The sequence below is a fragment of the Notamacropus eugenii genome, chromosome 5 (assembly GCF_028372415.1).
Source record: "Notamacropus eugenii isolate mMacEug1 chromosome 5, mMacEug1.pri_v2, whole genome shotgun sequence".
Lineage (NCBI taxonomy): Eukaryota > Metazoa > Chordata > Mammalia > Diprotodontia > Macropodidae > Notamacropus > Notamacropus eugenii.
This window is the reverse complement of record NC_092876.1, coordinates 79,917,366-79,931,671: the sequence shown is the minus strand read 5'-3', so window position 1 is coordinate 79,931,671 and position 14,306 is coordinate 79,917,366. Positions and strand designations below refer to the sequence as shown.

The 14,306-nt window shown below is 39.6% G+C and overlaps 1 protein-coding gene across 17 annotated transcripts in view; it reads left to right on the top strand.

Moving 5' to 3' along the window:
• The window catches only part of MACF1 (microtubule actin crosslinking factor 1), a 398,300-nt gene that overhangs the window by 134,641 nt on the left and 249,353 nt on the right, over positions 1-14,306 (top strand). For 15 of the 17 annotated variants that reach the window (XM_072609962.1, XM_072609963.1, XM_072609950.1 and 12 more), the window contains one exon: positions 11,878-11,939. In XM_072609962.1, coding sequence (XP_072466063.1) covers positions 11,878-11,939 — 62 coding nt within the window. Of the gene's footprint in view, positions 1-2,941; positions 4,246-11,877; positions 11,940-14,306 lie in introns of those variants that run through there. The other 2 variants (XM_072609957.1, XM_072609953.1) reach the window with 2 other exon arrangements.

Sequence of the window (14,306 nt, the reverse complement as noted above, 5' to 3'; positions counted from 1 at the left end):
AGGAAAGACTGAAAATAAGTGAAAGAGTGAGGATGACAGAAGGGTCAATCTATTGCTGGAGAAAGGATTGAATGAGATCATTTGAATAAATAGGGGAGTTAGCTTTGGTATGGAGTAAGACCAGTTTATCACGTGAGATGGGGATGAAGAGGGAAAGAGTGGTAGAAGGAATCTGAAGGAATCTGTTTACATATAAACAACACTACTTGCACTCCCTATGTTAGAGGGGTACTCTTAGTATGTTATATAAGATGTAACAAATAAGAGAAACCACTTTGTGCCTGCCTACCACAAATTTTTGTCCCCATAAAATATCAGGCAAAATTCTCAGCTGAGAGAGTGGGGGGAGTCGTGGGATATTTAAGAAGTGATGCAAAGGTTTGGAAGAACTGCTGAAGGGAGTGGGAAAGTGAGTTGATAGTAGGAATGCCTAGCAGCAGTGAAGGCCCAATTGAAGTTATGTAACATAAATTTGTAGTGGGCGGAAATGTGCAGTTGATATATTTTTTAAATCTAAATATAGAACTTTACCATTCCACTAGTATGCTTTAAATGCAGAGACCTAAAAGCAGGCCTCCAATGTGTTGATTGGGCCCTCTGTGGATGATCTATGGAAAGAACATGGACAGGAATTGCCTAGGATGAGAAGGCACAGATAGGCGATGAAGTGCCCCTACATTGATGAGATAATGGGCCTGTTGAAGTATAGGATTTTACATTTATTCATGTTAATGCTTGACATGGTATTCATCCTGTTCATATCATTTGGAATTTTGATTCTGCCTCCATGATGTTAGAGCTCTCACATGTTGCATTTGCAAATATGATAAGCATGCTTTCTCTGCCAATCTCGGAGATAAAAATGTTGAAGGATATGACTAAAGCAACACATTAGCAACCTCCCTCCAGATCAGTATTGAGCCACTCTCTAGAAACAGTGGTCCAACCAGCTTTGAGTTTATTATTTACTATATCATTCAACCCATCCCTTATCATCTTATTCGTAAAGGGTATCATAGAAAGTTGTCATATTTTTCTGGCTTAGCTGAGAAAAGATTTATATTTGTTTTTGGGCTAGATAGTTCTCTATCTAAAAAGGGAAAATTGGCCATTGGTAGTAAAAGTGTGGGGAATGTGGTGTAGGAATCAGTAAGGAAGACTGGAAAATCATTTTATGTAAAAAAAGAGATTTAAACTGGACCTGAATTTATTGCTTAATAATAGATTTATGTGAGATTTGTGTGTCTCAAAAAGGAACTGAAAAAATACAGCTCATTTTCAGCTTTCTTTAGTATTAGAAAAGGTCTATATTAGATGTGCATAGATAATCATAAACCTCTTCCTAGCCTTTGACTTCACTCCCTACCCCCACTCAGCCTTGTTGAAGTCTACACCCAGCAGCCACAGAGCTGGTAGTCCTCTCTGCTTTGTACTCCCTCCTCCTACATAAGCTCTGAGGCTGTCCTTGTGAACAAAAGATTGACCAGAAGTTGGACCAGAATAAAGGAGTGGATGGAAATTTTAATAACAAACCACGTCATCTGTCTTTTGGAGAATCAAGAGCTACAAATCAATCGTTTCTTGACTTCAAAGAAGGGGCTTTGTCCTTGTGCATTGTAGCTTCCAGTACCTGGAAAATAAAGGACTGGTGTCAAGAATCCTTAAGGTTTGTCACCCAGGTGGCTTTTCCTTCTTGCTTGTCTCTCTAATCATCCAGCAGTACTTCTGAAGGGGATTTCTGCCTTCTTTCTGGAGGGTCTGACTGAAGGAGCTTCAGATTCTTCTGACATATAGTAGGTGCTATATAAATGCTTACTGCTTTCTTCCTTCTCTCTTGGTATCTGACTCAGAATGGTCTCATGTCCTACTTTGAGCTCTCATGTTTTAAAGGCGGTGAAGTCATTTAGCAGTCAGATTATGTACCTAGGGAAAAATAAATATTACAACTTTCTTCCAAGGATAACCCCTTGGTCATCAATGTGAAAGAATCTTTCTCTTGTATGATAATCACTAGGCATTTGATTTGGAGTCTGAGGATCTGGTTTTGAATCCTAGTTCTTTGAGCTCCTCCTACCTGTGTGATATTGGGAAAATCATTTAATTTCTCTGGTTCTCAGTTTCCTTATTTATAAAATGAGGAAGTTCCAGCTGCTACCTTTAATCTACAATTTTTTTTTTCTTAGCTTTGGTAAAAGGGGAATCCTCAAGGTTCAGCTGCCTTGTCCCCTGCTCCACCTTCATCTCTGCAAATTCTTTTCCTAATTTTAACCCTGTCCTCTTCTTTTTCTTTCTTTTAGGTGAGCCCTTGAAGGGTCCTCCCCCTGCCTCACCTTAGTAAGAATTATTGAATCATAGATTTAGAGCTAAAAAGGGTCTTATGAGTATTCTAGTTCAACCTTCTCATTTTACGGATAAAGAGACTGAGACTAATATCAATTAAAGTACTTTTCCCAAGGTTACAGGGCAAGGATTTGAACCCAAGTCTTCTGACTCTAAATCTGATACGCTATCCACTTAACCATCCTGCCTAGTTGTGGAAAATGAAGAATATACTGAGGGAAACTAGCTGCAGGTTATTAGAGTGACTGAGAGATAAGTTAAAGAGGGGATGAATAAGGCTGATTGTGATTCCTTACTGTTTTTAGTAAGCAAGAAGGAGATTATTAGCCATGTATTGGTGGAAGCCGTATGCTGCATAAAGGAAGGAGCCAGGGATGGATGAAACAGAATCCAGTTCTTCTATATTAATAAAACTTTGCAAGTCTAGCTCCAAGGTGGGAGTTTCATCCACTTGTACACTTGTAACAATTGGGGCTGATTTTGTTTAGAAACTTTGTTTTGTTTCTCCTCCACTCTCCTACCCCTCCTTTACTATCTCCGGATTTTAAAACAGCATTAGCCAGAAGTCTTTCTATTTAGGGAGTCTGAGCAGAGGGTTAGTGATTACGCCTGCTCTTATCGGTGTGAGAGCTGGATTGGAGCTTTTAGCTGGGGCAGAGCAGAAGCCTGGGATTGGGTTCCAGAAACTCAGCTTTTCCTTTCCCCAAGTTGGATCGAGAGCTTGTGAAGAAGCAACAGGCTGGCTGGGGTGGCCATATGAAAAGGCCCTTCATTGTGTCTCTTCAAAATTCCAGCGTCTGGTACAATTAGCCAAGAATTGGAAAGCAAATTGGAGAAACAAACAGCCCCTGTGCTGGTCCACGCTGAAGGCATTTTTGGCACAGGCAGAGATAAGTGCAGTGGCTTCAGGGACAAAAGGGGAGGATCTGGGAGTGGAAAGGGGCTTGGAGATGCGATTTCTAGCTTGGAGATGCCATGGGAGAGAGATGTTTGGAGTTTGAGTTGATGAGCTCTCTTTTGCTGTTTTGCTTCTGGCTGGGACTGTGCTACTTTGAAAGGTGTAAGGGTGGCAGAGGGAACACTTCTCCTCTTGCATTATCCTGTACAAGAAAATCAAGATTTTTTTGAGTGCTAGGGACAGCAAGAAACAGGCAGTATGTAATCTTGGGACATTGCATTCTCCTTCTGAGTACCATTTGGTTAACTAACTTCTTGGTTAGGAGGCCTCTGGGCTGGTTGCCTTACATTGGATTCTGCTTGAGAAGAAGCCACCGATGGAACAGGAAGTTGGGCAATGTGTAGGCTGTCCCTGACTTGTCAGTGGGACATCTAAATTGACTAGGCCTCCAGAAAAGTTACTGAGAAAAACAGCATCCACCTTGTCGATTCACCTGGCTACAAGGCTCTTGCTTTGCAATGCAGGGGTCACACTAGGGCTTGCTCTTACTTGAACTGGATTAATCACTTCCCAGGAACCTGTCTTGTGGTCGTGTTTTGTTCACAGAGTTTCTACTCTCTTGTTACATTGTTAACCTGCATGAGACTCTTTTCACCCAGCTGGTGCCATCTTCAGACATAAGTCAATTGCCAAGAAGAGCTGGACCCATTTTTTAAAACACTGTCCCAGGAAGGTGCTTCCTTACAAGGCTCTCTAGGGGAGGAGGCCCGTAGGAAGTGATGGGTGGAGTTGCTTCTCTGAACTGTGTGTCTTTCAACTCAGCCTAGGGTTCCTGCCCTTTTCTTTCGTAGCTGCAGAGGGGACCAAAGCAAAGAGGTAGAGGTACCTTCCGGATCCCCCTTTCTTCATAGCTGTGCAGATAGGAAGCAACCAGGGGATCATGTGGCCCAATTATCAAGTGGAGAGAGAGTTCAACGCCCACCTGGTATGCCGAATGTGCTGCATGGGTTAGTATCGGGAGCCTTCCCCTCCCTGGGACCTGAAGGTCAGGCATGACCAAGGCTCTCCTTTGACTCATAGAATCCTGTGGTCTTTGAAACTTTCCAGGTTTTACAGTCTTTGGGCTCATGTAATAATGCAGTAGTTGGGACTTCCTGGGGAACCTCTTATGGGAGGAGAAGAGAGTGTAGCATGGTGACTACTTCAGGCACATGGAGAATGTGGGCCTGGGGGAGGGGGGGGCAGTGTATGTGTGTGAGAGAGAGAGAGAGAGAGAGAGAGAGTGTGTGTGTGTGTGTGTGTGTGTGTGTGTGTGTGTGAGAGAGAGAGAGAGAGAGAGAGAGAGAGAGAGAGAGAGAGACAGACAGACAGACAGAGAGATGGAGAGACAGAGAGAAACTTTGGGGCTAGTTTCTGTTTTCACATTATTTTGTCTGACTGTACCAGGAAACCACGGTAACTTATAGTTACATGATTCTGAGGGCCTGTGGTATATTTTTAGCAGGAGTAGGTTCCTTATAGTTTATGAATTCACCCTTGGGAGGGCAGAAGGAACAGGGAGGAGACCTGGTCTGGCATACTTTGGACAAACCACTCAGATTTGTTCTTGGGGATCATCTCTAATCCTATTGCACTTGAGTTTCCTAATAGCTGTGTCTGGAGAAGAGAAAAGTTGGAAGAAAAGATCTAAAGAAAGATTAGGGGTTAGGGAAGAAGAAGTAAAAACTATAATTTAGATGGTAAAGAACCATATAATGTTATAGTCTTCAGGGACCCTCCCTGTTCAGCTTCTTCATTTTTACTAATGGGGAAACAGGCCCAAGGGAGTTAAGGTCATGGTACATTGGTTGTAGAACCAGAACTAGAATTCCAGTCCACTGTTCTTTCTCCCTAACTGTTGCCTCTTTCAAAACACAAGAGTTCATATCAAGAGATATATTCTGAGTCTCCAGATCTGAACAAGATTGTAGTCCAAATAAGCAAATTGTCACTGGAAATTAAATCTTCCTAGGCTTTTGTAAAGCAGAAATGGTGCTAGATTAATGTCCTGGCTTTTCAGTGTCTTGTTCGAATTCTTTATCTTGTGAATCATTGACATTTCCTTTCTGAGATCTGCTGGAAGGAATCCCCTGTAGCTTTACAGGGTTGAAAAGAAATTTAAATTAAATTAAACAAATTTACAACATTTCCTCTTTAAATACAGCATAGAGGGACTGGGAAAGTGAAATGGTTATTGAACTCTTAAGAGCAAGGGTCTGGTGCTCCTGGTTAACCTGCCTGTCCTTCTCTCACTGAAGGTTTATTCGTGAAGAGTTTCTATGCACTTTTTAGGCAGTGTGGCCCAGGAGCACCTTTCTTTTCCCTCTGCAGAGTCTTAGTCCAAAATTTTGTTCAAACTCCTTCTCTGCAGCCTAGTGATAAGTTTTCCTTTGCTTCTTCCACCTTGAAGTATCTGCGTTACTGAAAAGAGTCTTAGGGTCTCTCTCCACTCCCTTCTTTAGCATGAGCCAGAACTTCATGGGGGATTGGGCTGGTAACAGAAAGCCTGTTGCCTTCAATGAAAGATTTCCATGGCCTGAATGTAGAACAGAGATATTCTCCGTGAGACTGCAGCTTATGGGGCATCTCACCTTAAATCAGTCTTCTGAGCCTAGACTTGGCCCATACTGGGGCTACCTGATGATTCAATTTTCAGTTACAACAACTGAATCCTAAATTACAACAACTAAATACAACTATTATCCCTTGACATCATCCCCAGTACTGCACTCAAGAATACCCCCCCCCCCCCCCTCATCTCTAGGAGATCTGTGAATAACTAACTTTTCAAAGGGCATAGATGGCTGAAAGATGTCACATGACCCTTCTCTCACTACTGATTGAGGCTCCTCTAGATTCATGTTATCTAATCTCCATTGGGCCCTCATTGCTGCAAAACTGTTATCTTTCCTTGACTGACTGTGAACATGTTACTTCCCTTAGTAGGTATTCCAAACCTCTTCTAGTCTCCTTAAAAACCCCATTCTCTTCTCTTAGCAGCTTTTCTTACTTCCCACATTCTTGAGAAAATCAAGATATTCAGTTGGAGCTTCCTCATCTGTCACATCTCACATCTCCCCTACATCTTCACCCAATATTTTCTCCTTTTAATCCCTCTTCCTGAACTCAATATCATCCTCTCTATATCGTGCTTTAAAGACATTACTTCATGTATCATATCTTCCCTGTCTGTCATTTTTAGACCCCTTATACTCAGTTTTATTTCCAGACTTTTACTTGATTCCACATCCCACCCCCTATTCCCAGTACTCTCAAGCTATTGTTTTATTCTTCCCTCTCATTGCCTGGTTTCTAGAATATTCTTTACTCTAGTGCTGTTTTTCCTTCCTTACCACCTACTCATTTCTCAGTCCCTTGTAATCTGTCCTCTGACCCCCACTCAACTGAAACTATTCTCAACTTGCTAATGATCTTTTAAAAATATTTTTAATGCTTACATTGTTGCTTTTATAGAATCCATGTAATCATATGATGGTCAAATTATGTTAGACATAAATATGGTCTATTTAAAAATTAATATCTTTTGTTTTTACATGTGTTTTCAAATTTATTTCTGCCCAGTGAGCAAGTCATTGAAACAAAGAAAAAAAGAAAGAGGAAAAAACATTTCAGCAAAAGCTATAAACATTTCAACCACATTTGATAGTATGTGTAGTATTTCACTCCCATAGTGTTCCATCTCTGCAAAGAAGGAAGTAAAATGCATTCCCTCCACTTCTCCAGGGCCCAGCTTCTAGATTATTATCTTTAATTATAAAGAATTCACTTCCTTTTGTAATGTTTTTGTTCTTTCCATTTACATTGTTGTAGTCATTGCTGTGTATTGTTTTCCTAGTTCTGCTTCACTATGCATAAATCCATATAAGTCTTCTTGTGCCCCAAATTTTTCTTGTGCATCATTTCTTATGAGGCAGCTGGGTGGTGTAGTGGATGGAGTGCTAGGACTGGAGTTAGGAAGACCTCAGTTTAATACAGCTTTAGAAACTTACTAGATGTGTCACCCAGGGCAAGTCGTTTAACCTGTTTGCCTCAGTTTCCTCTTCCTCTCACTGTTGTGAGAATCAAATGAGAGAATATTTGTAAAGTGCTTAGCACAGTTTTTCCTTCCTTTTCTTCCTCCTCTCCCCCATTCATAGTGCAGCAATATTTTATTAAAATCACGTGCCACAGTTTGTTCAGACTTTCCTCCATTGATAGGCATCTACTTTGTTTCTAGACCTTTGCTGCCACAAGAAGTGCTACTTATAAATATTTTGGTTTATATGTTTATCTTTGATCTCCTTAGGGTATATAAAAGTGGAGTCTCTGGGTCAGAGTATGGATGTTTTATTGACTTTTTAAAAGCATAATTCCAAATTACTTTCCAGAATAGTTGAAACAGGTATTCACTTAAGTTTTAAATCTAGTGGTCTTTTCTCAGTCCCCATCCTTTTCAACTTTGCTGTAGTTTTTGCTATTATTGACTGCCTCATTCTCTGGGGCATTCTGTCTTCAACATTATTTACTCCTTCTGTGTGACCATTCCTTCTTAGTCTCTTGTGATTGATCATTATCAATCTTCTGCACTCCTTGCATGGGTGTCCCCAGGAAACCCTCCTGGGTCATCTTCTTTCATCTGCTTCCATGGATTCTCTAAGCAGATGACTCCCAAATCTACATATGCAGCCTGAATTTCTCTCCTGAATTGTAATCCTGCATCATCAAACTACCTGCTCTCATTTAGTCATCAGGCACTTTTTATTCTTGCCTTTAAAGAATTTACAGTCTAATGGTGGAAGATCATCTGTAAAAGGGAGCTGAAAAGTAGCAGGTGGGAGAAGTATCCAGGAAGGGACATGGTGGTGCAATTTGGAGAGTCAAAAGCAAAACTAAGAGAGACATTAAATTAAGGGTGGCTGTTCCTGCCTTTTTTAAGGAGTTTCCAAGAGGAACTCACCAATGGGTTTAGGGATGAGTTTATTCCTGCAGGGTGGAGGATTTTGTTCAGGGTAAAAAGGCACTGAGGGAAGGCTTGTTAATTGGCTGACTGTATCTTGACGATTCTACCTCTACACAAGTGTTCTTAATCTTTTTTTATATCACGGACTGCTTTGGCACTTTGGTTAAGGCTGTGGACCCTTTCTCATAATAAGATTTTAAAAGCATAAAATAAAATACATAAGGATTACAAAGGAAACCACTTATCCTGAAATGCTGTTATTAAAATAATTTTCTTATTTCCTTCCTTATATGGGTTTTCTTCAAGTCCCAACTAAAATCCAGTGTTCTTCAAGCCTACCCTAACCCCTCTGAAATCCGTGCCTTCCCTCTGTTAATTATTTCCTATTTATCCTCTGTTTAATCTGTACATATTTGTTTACTTGTTCTCTGTGCCATTAGATTCTGAGCTCTTTGAAGGTAGGGACTGTTTTTTGCCTTTCTTTGTATCTCCAGCACTTAGCACAGTGTCTGGTACATAGTAGGTACCTAAATACTTACTGACTAACTTACTGACAAAATATTAAAAACAACTTCAGTACTCCCTGTGCATCCCTACACTGTGGTCTATTTAAAATGGTCTATTTAAAAGGTAGGAATTATTCTAGAACATTTTTTTGAAATCTCTTTCCTTCATTCCATTCACATAGCCGCTATCTTAGTTCAGGCTCTCATCTCCTTTTTCCTATACCAGGGGTGGGAACCTGTGTCCTCAAGGCCACATATGGCCCTATAGACCCTCAAGTGTGGCCCTTTGACTGAATCCAACTTTCACAGAACAAATGCCCTTAATAAGAGGATTTGTTCTGTCAAACTGGGACTCAGATGGCTGCACTTAAGGACCTAGAAGGGCACCTGTGGCCTCGAGGCTGCAGGTTTCCCACCCCTGTCCTGGACTGTTTCAGTGGCTTACTAAATGATGATCTTGCTTCAAAACTTTCGCCTCTCCAAACCATTCTCCTCACAGGTGCCAAAATGAATTTCCTAAGGCATGAGACTGATTGATTGCATCACAGTGTTAGCTCAAAGACCTTCAATATATAGCTCCTTATTTTTGGTAGGCTAAAATACAAACAGCCTAACATTTTTCAGGCTGCTCATAATCTGACTTCTACCTACTTTTCCGGCTTTATTTCATACTATTTCCAATCATACAGGACACTTCATCTTTCATCTCCATTTATTCACAGAGGCCATTGCCATGGTTAGAATGCACTGCATTTTCATTTGCCCTCAGAATTCTTAAGAGCAGTGATTTTTCTCTTAGTATCTCATGTAGTGAGTGCTTATTGAAAATAATGAATGATACATAAGAAACCCACTGAACCCTCTAATACTATATGTTCATTAAAACTAAGAGTGGGAAGGAAACTTATAGTTTATCTAATGGAATTAATCCTCTCATTTTGTAGATGTGGAAAATGAGGCTAATTCTAAATCCAGCATTCTGCTCATATTAGATAGGTGGAAAAGACAAAGAATATTTTGAAGGGTGATGGGGACTAACATGAACAAAGACAGAAAGGCAAGAATGAGTAAGCTGTATTTGGGAAACAGTGAGTGTACTAGCCTGGACGGAACATGGAGCATTCTTAAGTTTCATGTTTATTCCCTTTCTTCATCTAGGATTCAAGCTAGGAAATAATTTAAAAAATAACTTTTGAAAGGTACACTATAGTCAGTTATTGGAAGGTCTTGAACAGGCTAAGAAATTTGAACTTTATCTTGTGAACAAGTGAGAGCTATTGAAAGTTTTTAAACAGGGAGAGTAACATCATGAAAACTGTTTAAGGAGAATTTAACCCTGTGCAGAGTAGGTTGGACCTGTAAGAAAATAAGTTCAGGTCCACCACTTAGGAGAAAGCTGTTAAAATAATCCAGGAATGATGTGTTTGAGGACTTGGTGAAGGTATTAATGGGAATAGAAAGAAGGAACAGAAAAAAGGAAGATTGACAGAATTTGGTTGAATGTAGATTAAGGAAAGGACTGAATTAAAGATGATTCCAGTGATTTGATGACTGGAATAATTAGCAAAAAGAAAGAAATCAGAAAAAGGAACTAGTTTGAGGGAAAAGAAGAGATGAATTCTATTTAGGGCTTACTGAGTGAAGGTGTCCCAATAGAAATGCCCAGTAGATATATGGAGCTAGGGGAATTAGACTTTAAGAAGTTAGGGTGTGAGAGAAAGATTTGAGAATGAGAATCATCTCCATAGAAGTATTGTTGAAACTAAGTACTTAGATTATTTCTTTGATGGAAAGAGAAAAAAAGAAAAGAAAAAAAGGCTAAATGTTGGAAAAATTGAAAAAAGTAGATAGCTGATATGAAGGTATGTAGGTCAGTCATTCAATAAACATAAGCACCTTCTGTGTATCAGAAATTGTACTAGGTCAGTGGAGTGGAAGCAGAGAAGGAACTCTGAAATAAGGTCAGGTTTATAGCATAGATGTTCAATGCTAAGGATTCTGGCAAAGGATGAAGTGAGAAAGAAAAATGTGAGCCAGGTCTTGAAATATTTGTGTCTTGAGGGGTGGTAGGTAACCAGTGATGATGCTTTGGAGAGAATGGGATTGGTGAATGTCAAGGACTTTAAATGAAGTTAAGTGGACAAAGTATATGAAATGAGTTGTGTATGGGAAAGAAATAACTTACAGGTTCTTCTCTCCCATTGAGCCTGAGGGAATGGAAGAAGAATGGAAGAACAGTAGAGGTTCATTGGAGAATATGATGCTACTTGTCAACTGTTAGCCCTATAGACTTTTAAGACTATAAGGTTGATAGTGGAGGTGAATGAGAGTTCCATAAGGCATAGAACAAGATTTTAACAGAAGGGAGAGATTTAATGAGAGTGAATGTGGATTGATATGAAAGTGTGGTATAGGCCCTTAGAATGTAAGCTCCTTGGGGGCAAAATCTGGACCAAATCTCTTTTTGTATCCCCAGCACCTAGCATAGTTCCTTGCTATGCTAAGCTATTAATAAATGTTTGTTAAATTGAATTTAATTAAGAGAAAGGAAGAAGTCTGCCTCACTGAGATGAGGGAAGCAGTGAAGTATGGAAAAGAGAGGACACATATTGAGGGGATATAGAGTGCTGAGTAAATAGGTAGGCACAGGAAGTAGAGTTCAGTCCTCGTATCCTGAATGCAGTAGTGGAGTGTGATGCTAGAAGATTATCTGGCAACAGTGCTTTGCACATAGATGATTTAATAAATATTTGTTGAATACTATTATGAATGGCCCATAGATGTGACTTTCTGGTGCCTATCAGCAAGAGGACCATCATTTGGTATGTCTATTCCTCACTGATCTTAGAAGAAGAGGTTCTTTTCTGGTTATAAGGGTTGAAGATGTACTAGTTAGGCTAATCATCCCGAAGATACAGGATGGGACAACTTCCTCAAAACAAGAAAGGAAAATTTCCATGATGCTGGATTACTAAATAGTTTTTGAAGCTCGGGTTCTTGCTGACTTCTACTAGGTTCATGTCCCTCTTGCTTTTGGCAGAATTTGAGAAAACCGAGGCATGGACCAGTACGGGTATGTTAGATTTTAACCTGAATAATACTAACCAAGAACCATCTTTGTGTTTTCTTAACAGATGAACGGGACCGTGTACAAAAGAAAACATTCACCAAATGGGTAAACAAGCATTTGATGAAGGTAAGGTTCTCTCACACATGAGCGTTGTTTCTGTGGCAGCTCTATATTCTATTTGAACTCTTGTTGTTTCAACTCTGGTGTTCTGATTGGTGTTCCAAATAGAGTATTTGGATAATTCACTATTTATTGAATTCCTACAGTAATCATAACAATAACACCGTACTTTTTTATAGTGCTTCATAATTATACAGTGTACCCATACCTGTTTGATCCATATTATACTGTAATGAAGTAGGAAGGAAGGACATTGTTATTATGCTCATCTTACAGATGAAGAAACTGAGGCTCAGTGAATCTAAGTGAAGCCACATGACTAGTAAATGATAGAGCTGGGACCTCCAGAAGTCCAATCTCTCCTGATTTCTGACTCATATTTTTGATCAGATGCTTCTTTCTATTTCAAGCTACCATTGCTACTGTCTAAAGCATTATAGTGGTAAAGTGGAGGCAGGGGTAGAAGGTAAAATTTGGGTATTTTTTTTCCAGAGTCAAAGCAGAATCAGAATAATGTAGATAAGATGACAAGAATGGCTGTGAGAAATTGGGCAAGTCCCTTCCCTTCTAAGGGTTTCAAGTTCCTGTTATATAAAATAAAGGGGTTATACTAGAAGACCTCTATGATTTCTTCCAGCTTAGACATCCATGATGTCCTCTGTCTCTCTTCAGTCAGTTTTCCCATGTTGATGATTGTACTTACTGTTATTTTCCAGAGATGGGATGGAGATCTCCAAAATGGCAGTGATGTCTGAAATTTTTCAAGTATTTTGCCCCACGAATCTTAAAGCACTTTACAAAGTATTTTAAATGTAATTTTCTCTTTTTGTTAGTATGACCCCTGTGACATCTCTGTGAAGTTAGAATAGGTCTGGGAGTTTTATATCTGGGCAAATCAAGGTACAAAGTGCAAGGTAGGGTAATATATAATGTACTCCTGGAGAACCAGGATTTTAAATCAGATACTCTGAGTTTTAGGTTTGATCCTGATGAGCCAGACAAGAACACCATAGCTATGTCCTGTGAGCTTGGTATGTTTTCTTGGTGTCTTCTAGGAGAATTTGAGATAATCTACCTTATTTCAGACCTACTCCCTAAGTCTTTTATAGTTGAATATAAATACTGTGGCTCACTGCTGCTAAGCTGTAGCTGGTGCTGCCTGGTGGATCTAAGCTTTGGTATTGTGTGGTAACAGGAGTCTGTAGAAGAGAGGCACCAGGAGAACACACCATAGCATTGTTAGAAATGGGAAATCAGCCAAGTTTTTGCTTAAGTCTTTATTAATTTCTCTTTTCTTCCTCCTTCTAGTCCTGATCCAAGTAGTCATTTTCCACTGGGAGACTTTTCATAGATACTAGGTCATAGATTTAGAGACAGCAGAAGGAAACTTAAAGATCACTTAAACCAAACATTTCATCTTAAAAATGAGAAAACTGAGGCCTAGAGAGATTAAGGACTTGAACACAAGTGACTGAGATAGGAGATGGCCCAGGTATTCCCACTGCATGTCCAGTGTCCTTTCCACTAAACTGTGCTATCTCTTTTCAGAATGGGATTCAATAATTATAATAGCAATAATGATAGCTAGCATTTATATAGAGTTTTAGGGTTTGTAAAGTGCTTTAAAAATATTATCTCATGTTATCCTCACTACATTTATCCTTACTACAACCCTAAGAAGTATTCAGTATTATTACTCCTAGGTGAGGAGGCAGCTAGGTGCTGCAGTGGATAGAGTGCTGGACCTGGAATCAGGAAGACTCATCTTCCTGAGTTCAGATCTGGCCTCAGACAATTCCTAGGTATGTGACTCTGGACCAGTTACTTAACTCTGTTTGCCTCAGTTTCCTCATCCGTAAAATGAACTGGAGAAGGAAATGACAAGCCACTCCTAGTATCTCTGCCAAAAAAAACACCAAATGGGATCATGAAGAATCAGACAGACTAAAAAACGACTCAACAACAACAGATGAGGAAACTAAATTATTAATCAAGTGACTTGCTCAGGGTCACAAAGCTACTAAGTGTCTGAGACCAGAATTGAAGTCACTGATTCCAGGGCAGTGCTTTATCTACTGTACCACCTCGCTTCATTCTGAAGCAAAATATCTCTGGGATTATTTCTTCTTTGTGGTACTGCTTCAGATTAGAAATTGTCTCTCTAATATTGCTTATATATACTTAAAAATTTTTTTCCAATTACAGGTAAAATTTTTAAATAATTTTTAAAAAAATTTTGAGTTCCATATTCTCTTCCTCCCTTCCCCTCCCTGTTCCTTGGAAGGCAAGCAGTATGATATAGGTTATAAATGTGCAAGTCAAGTAAAATACTTGCCATGTTGCATATTAGTTATGTTGCAAAATAAAATGAAG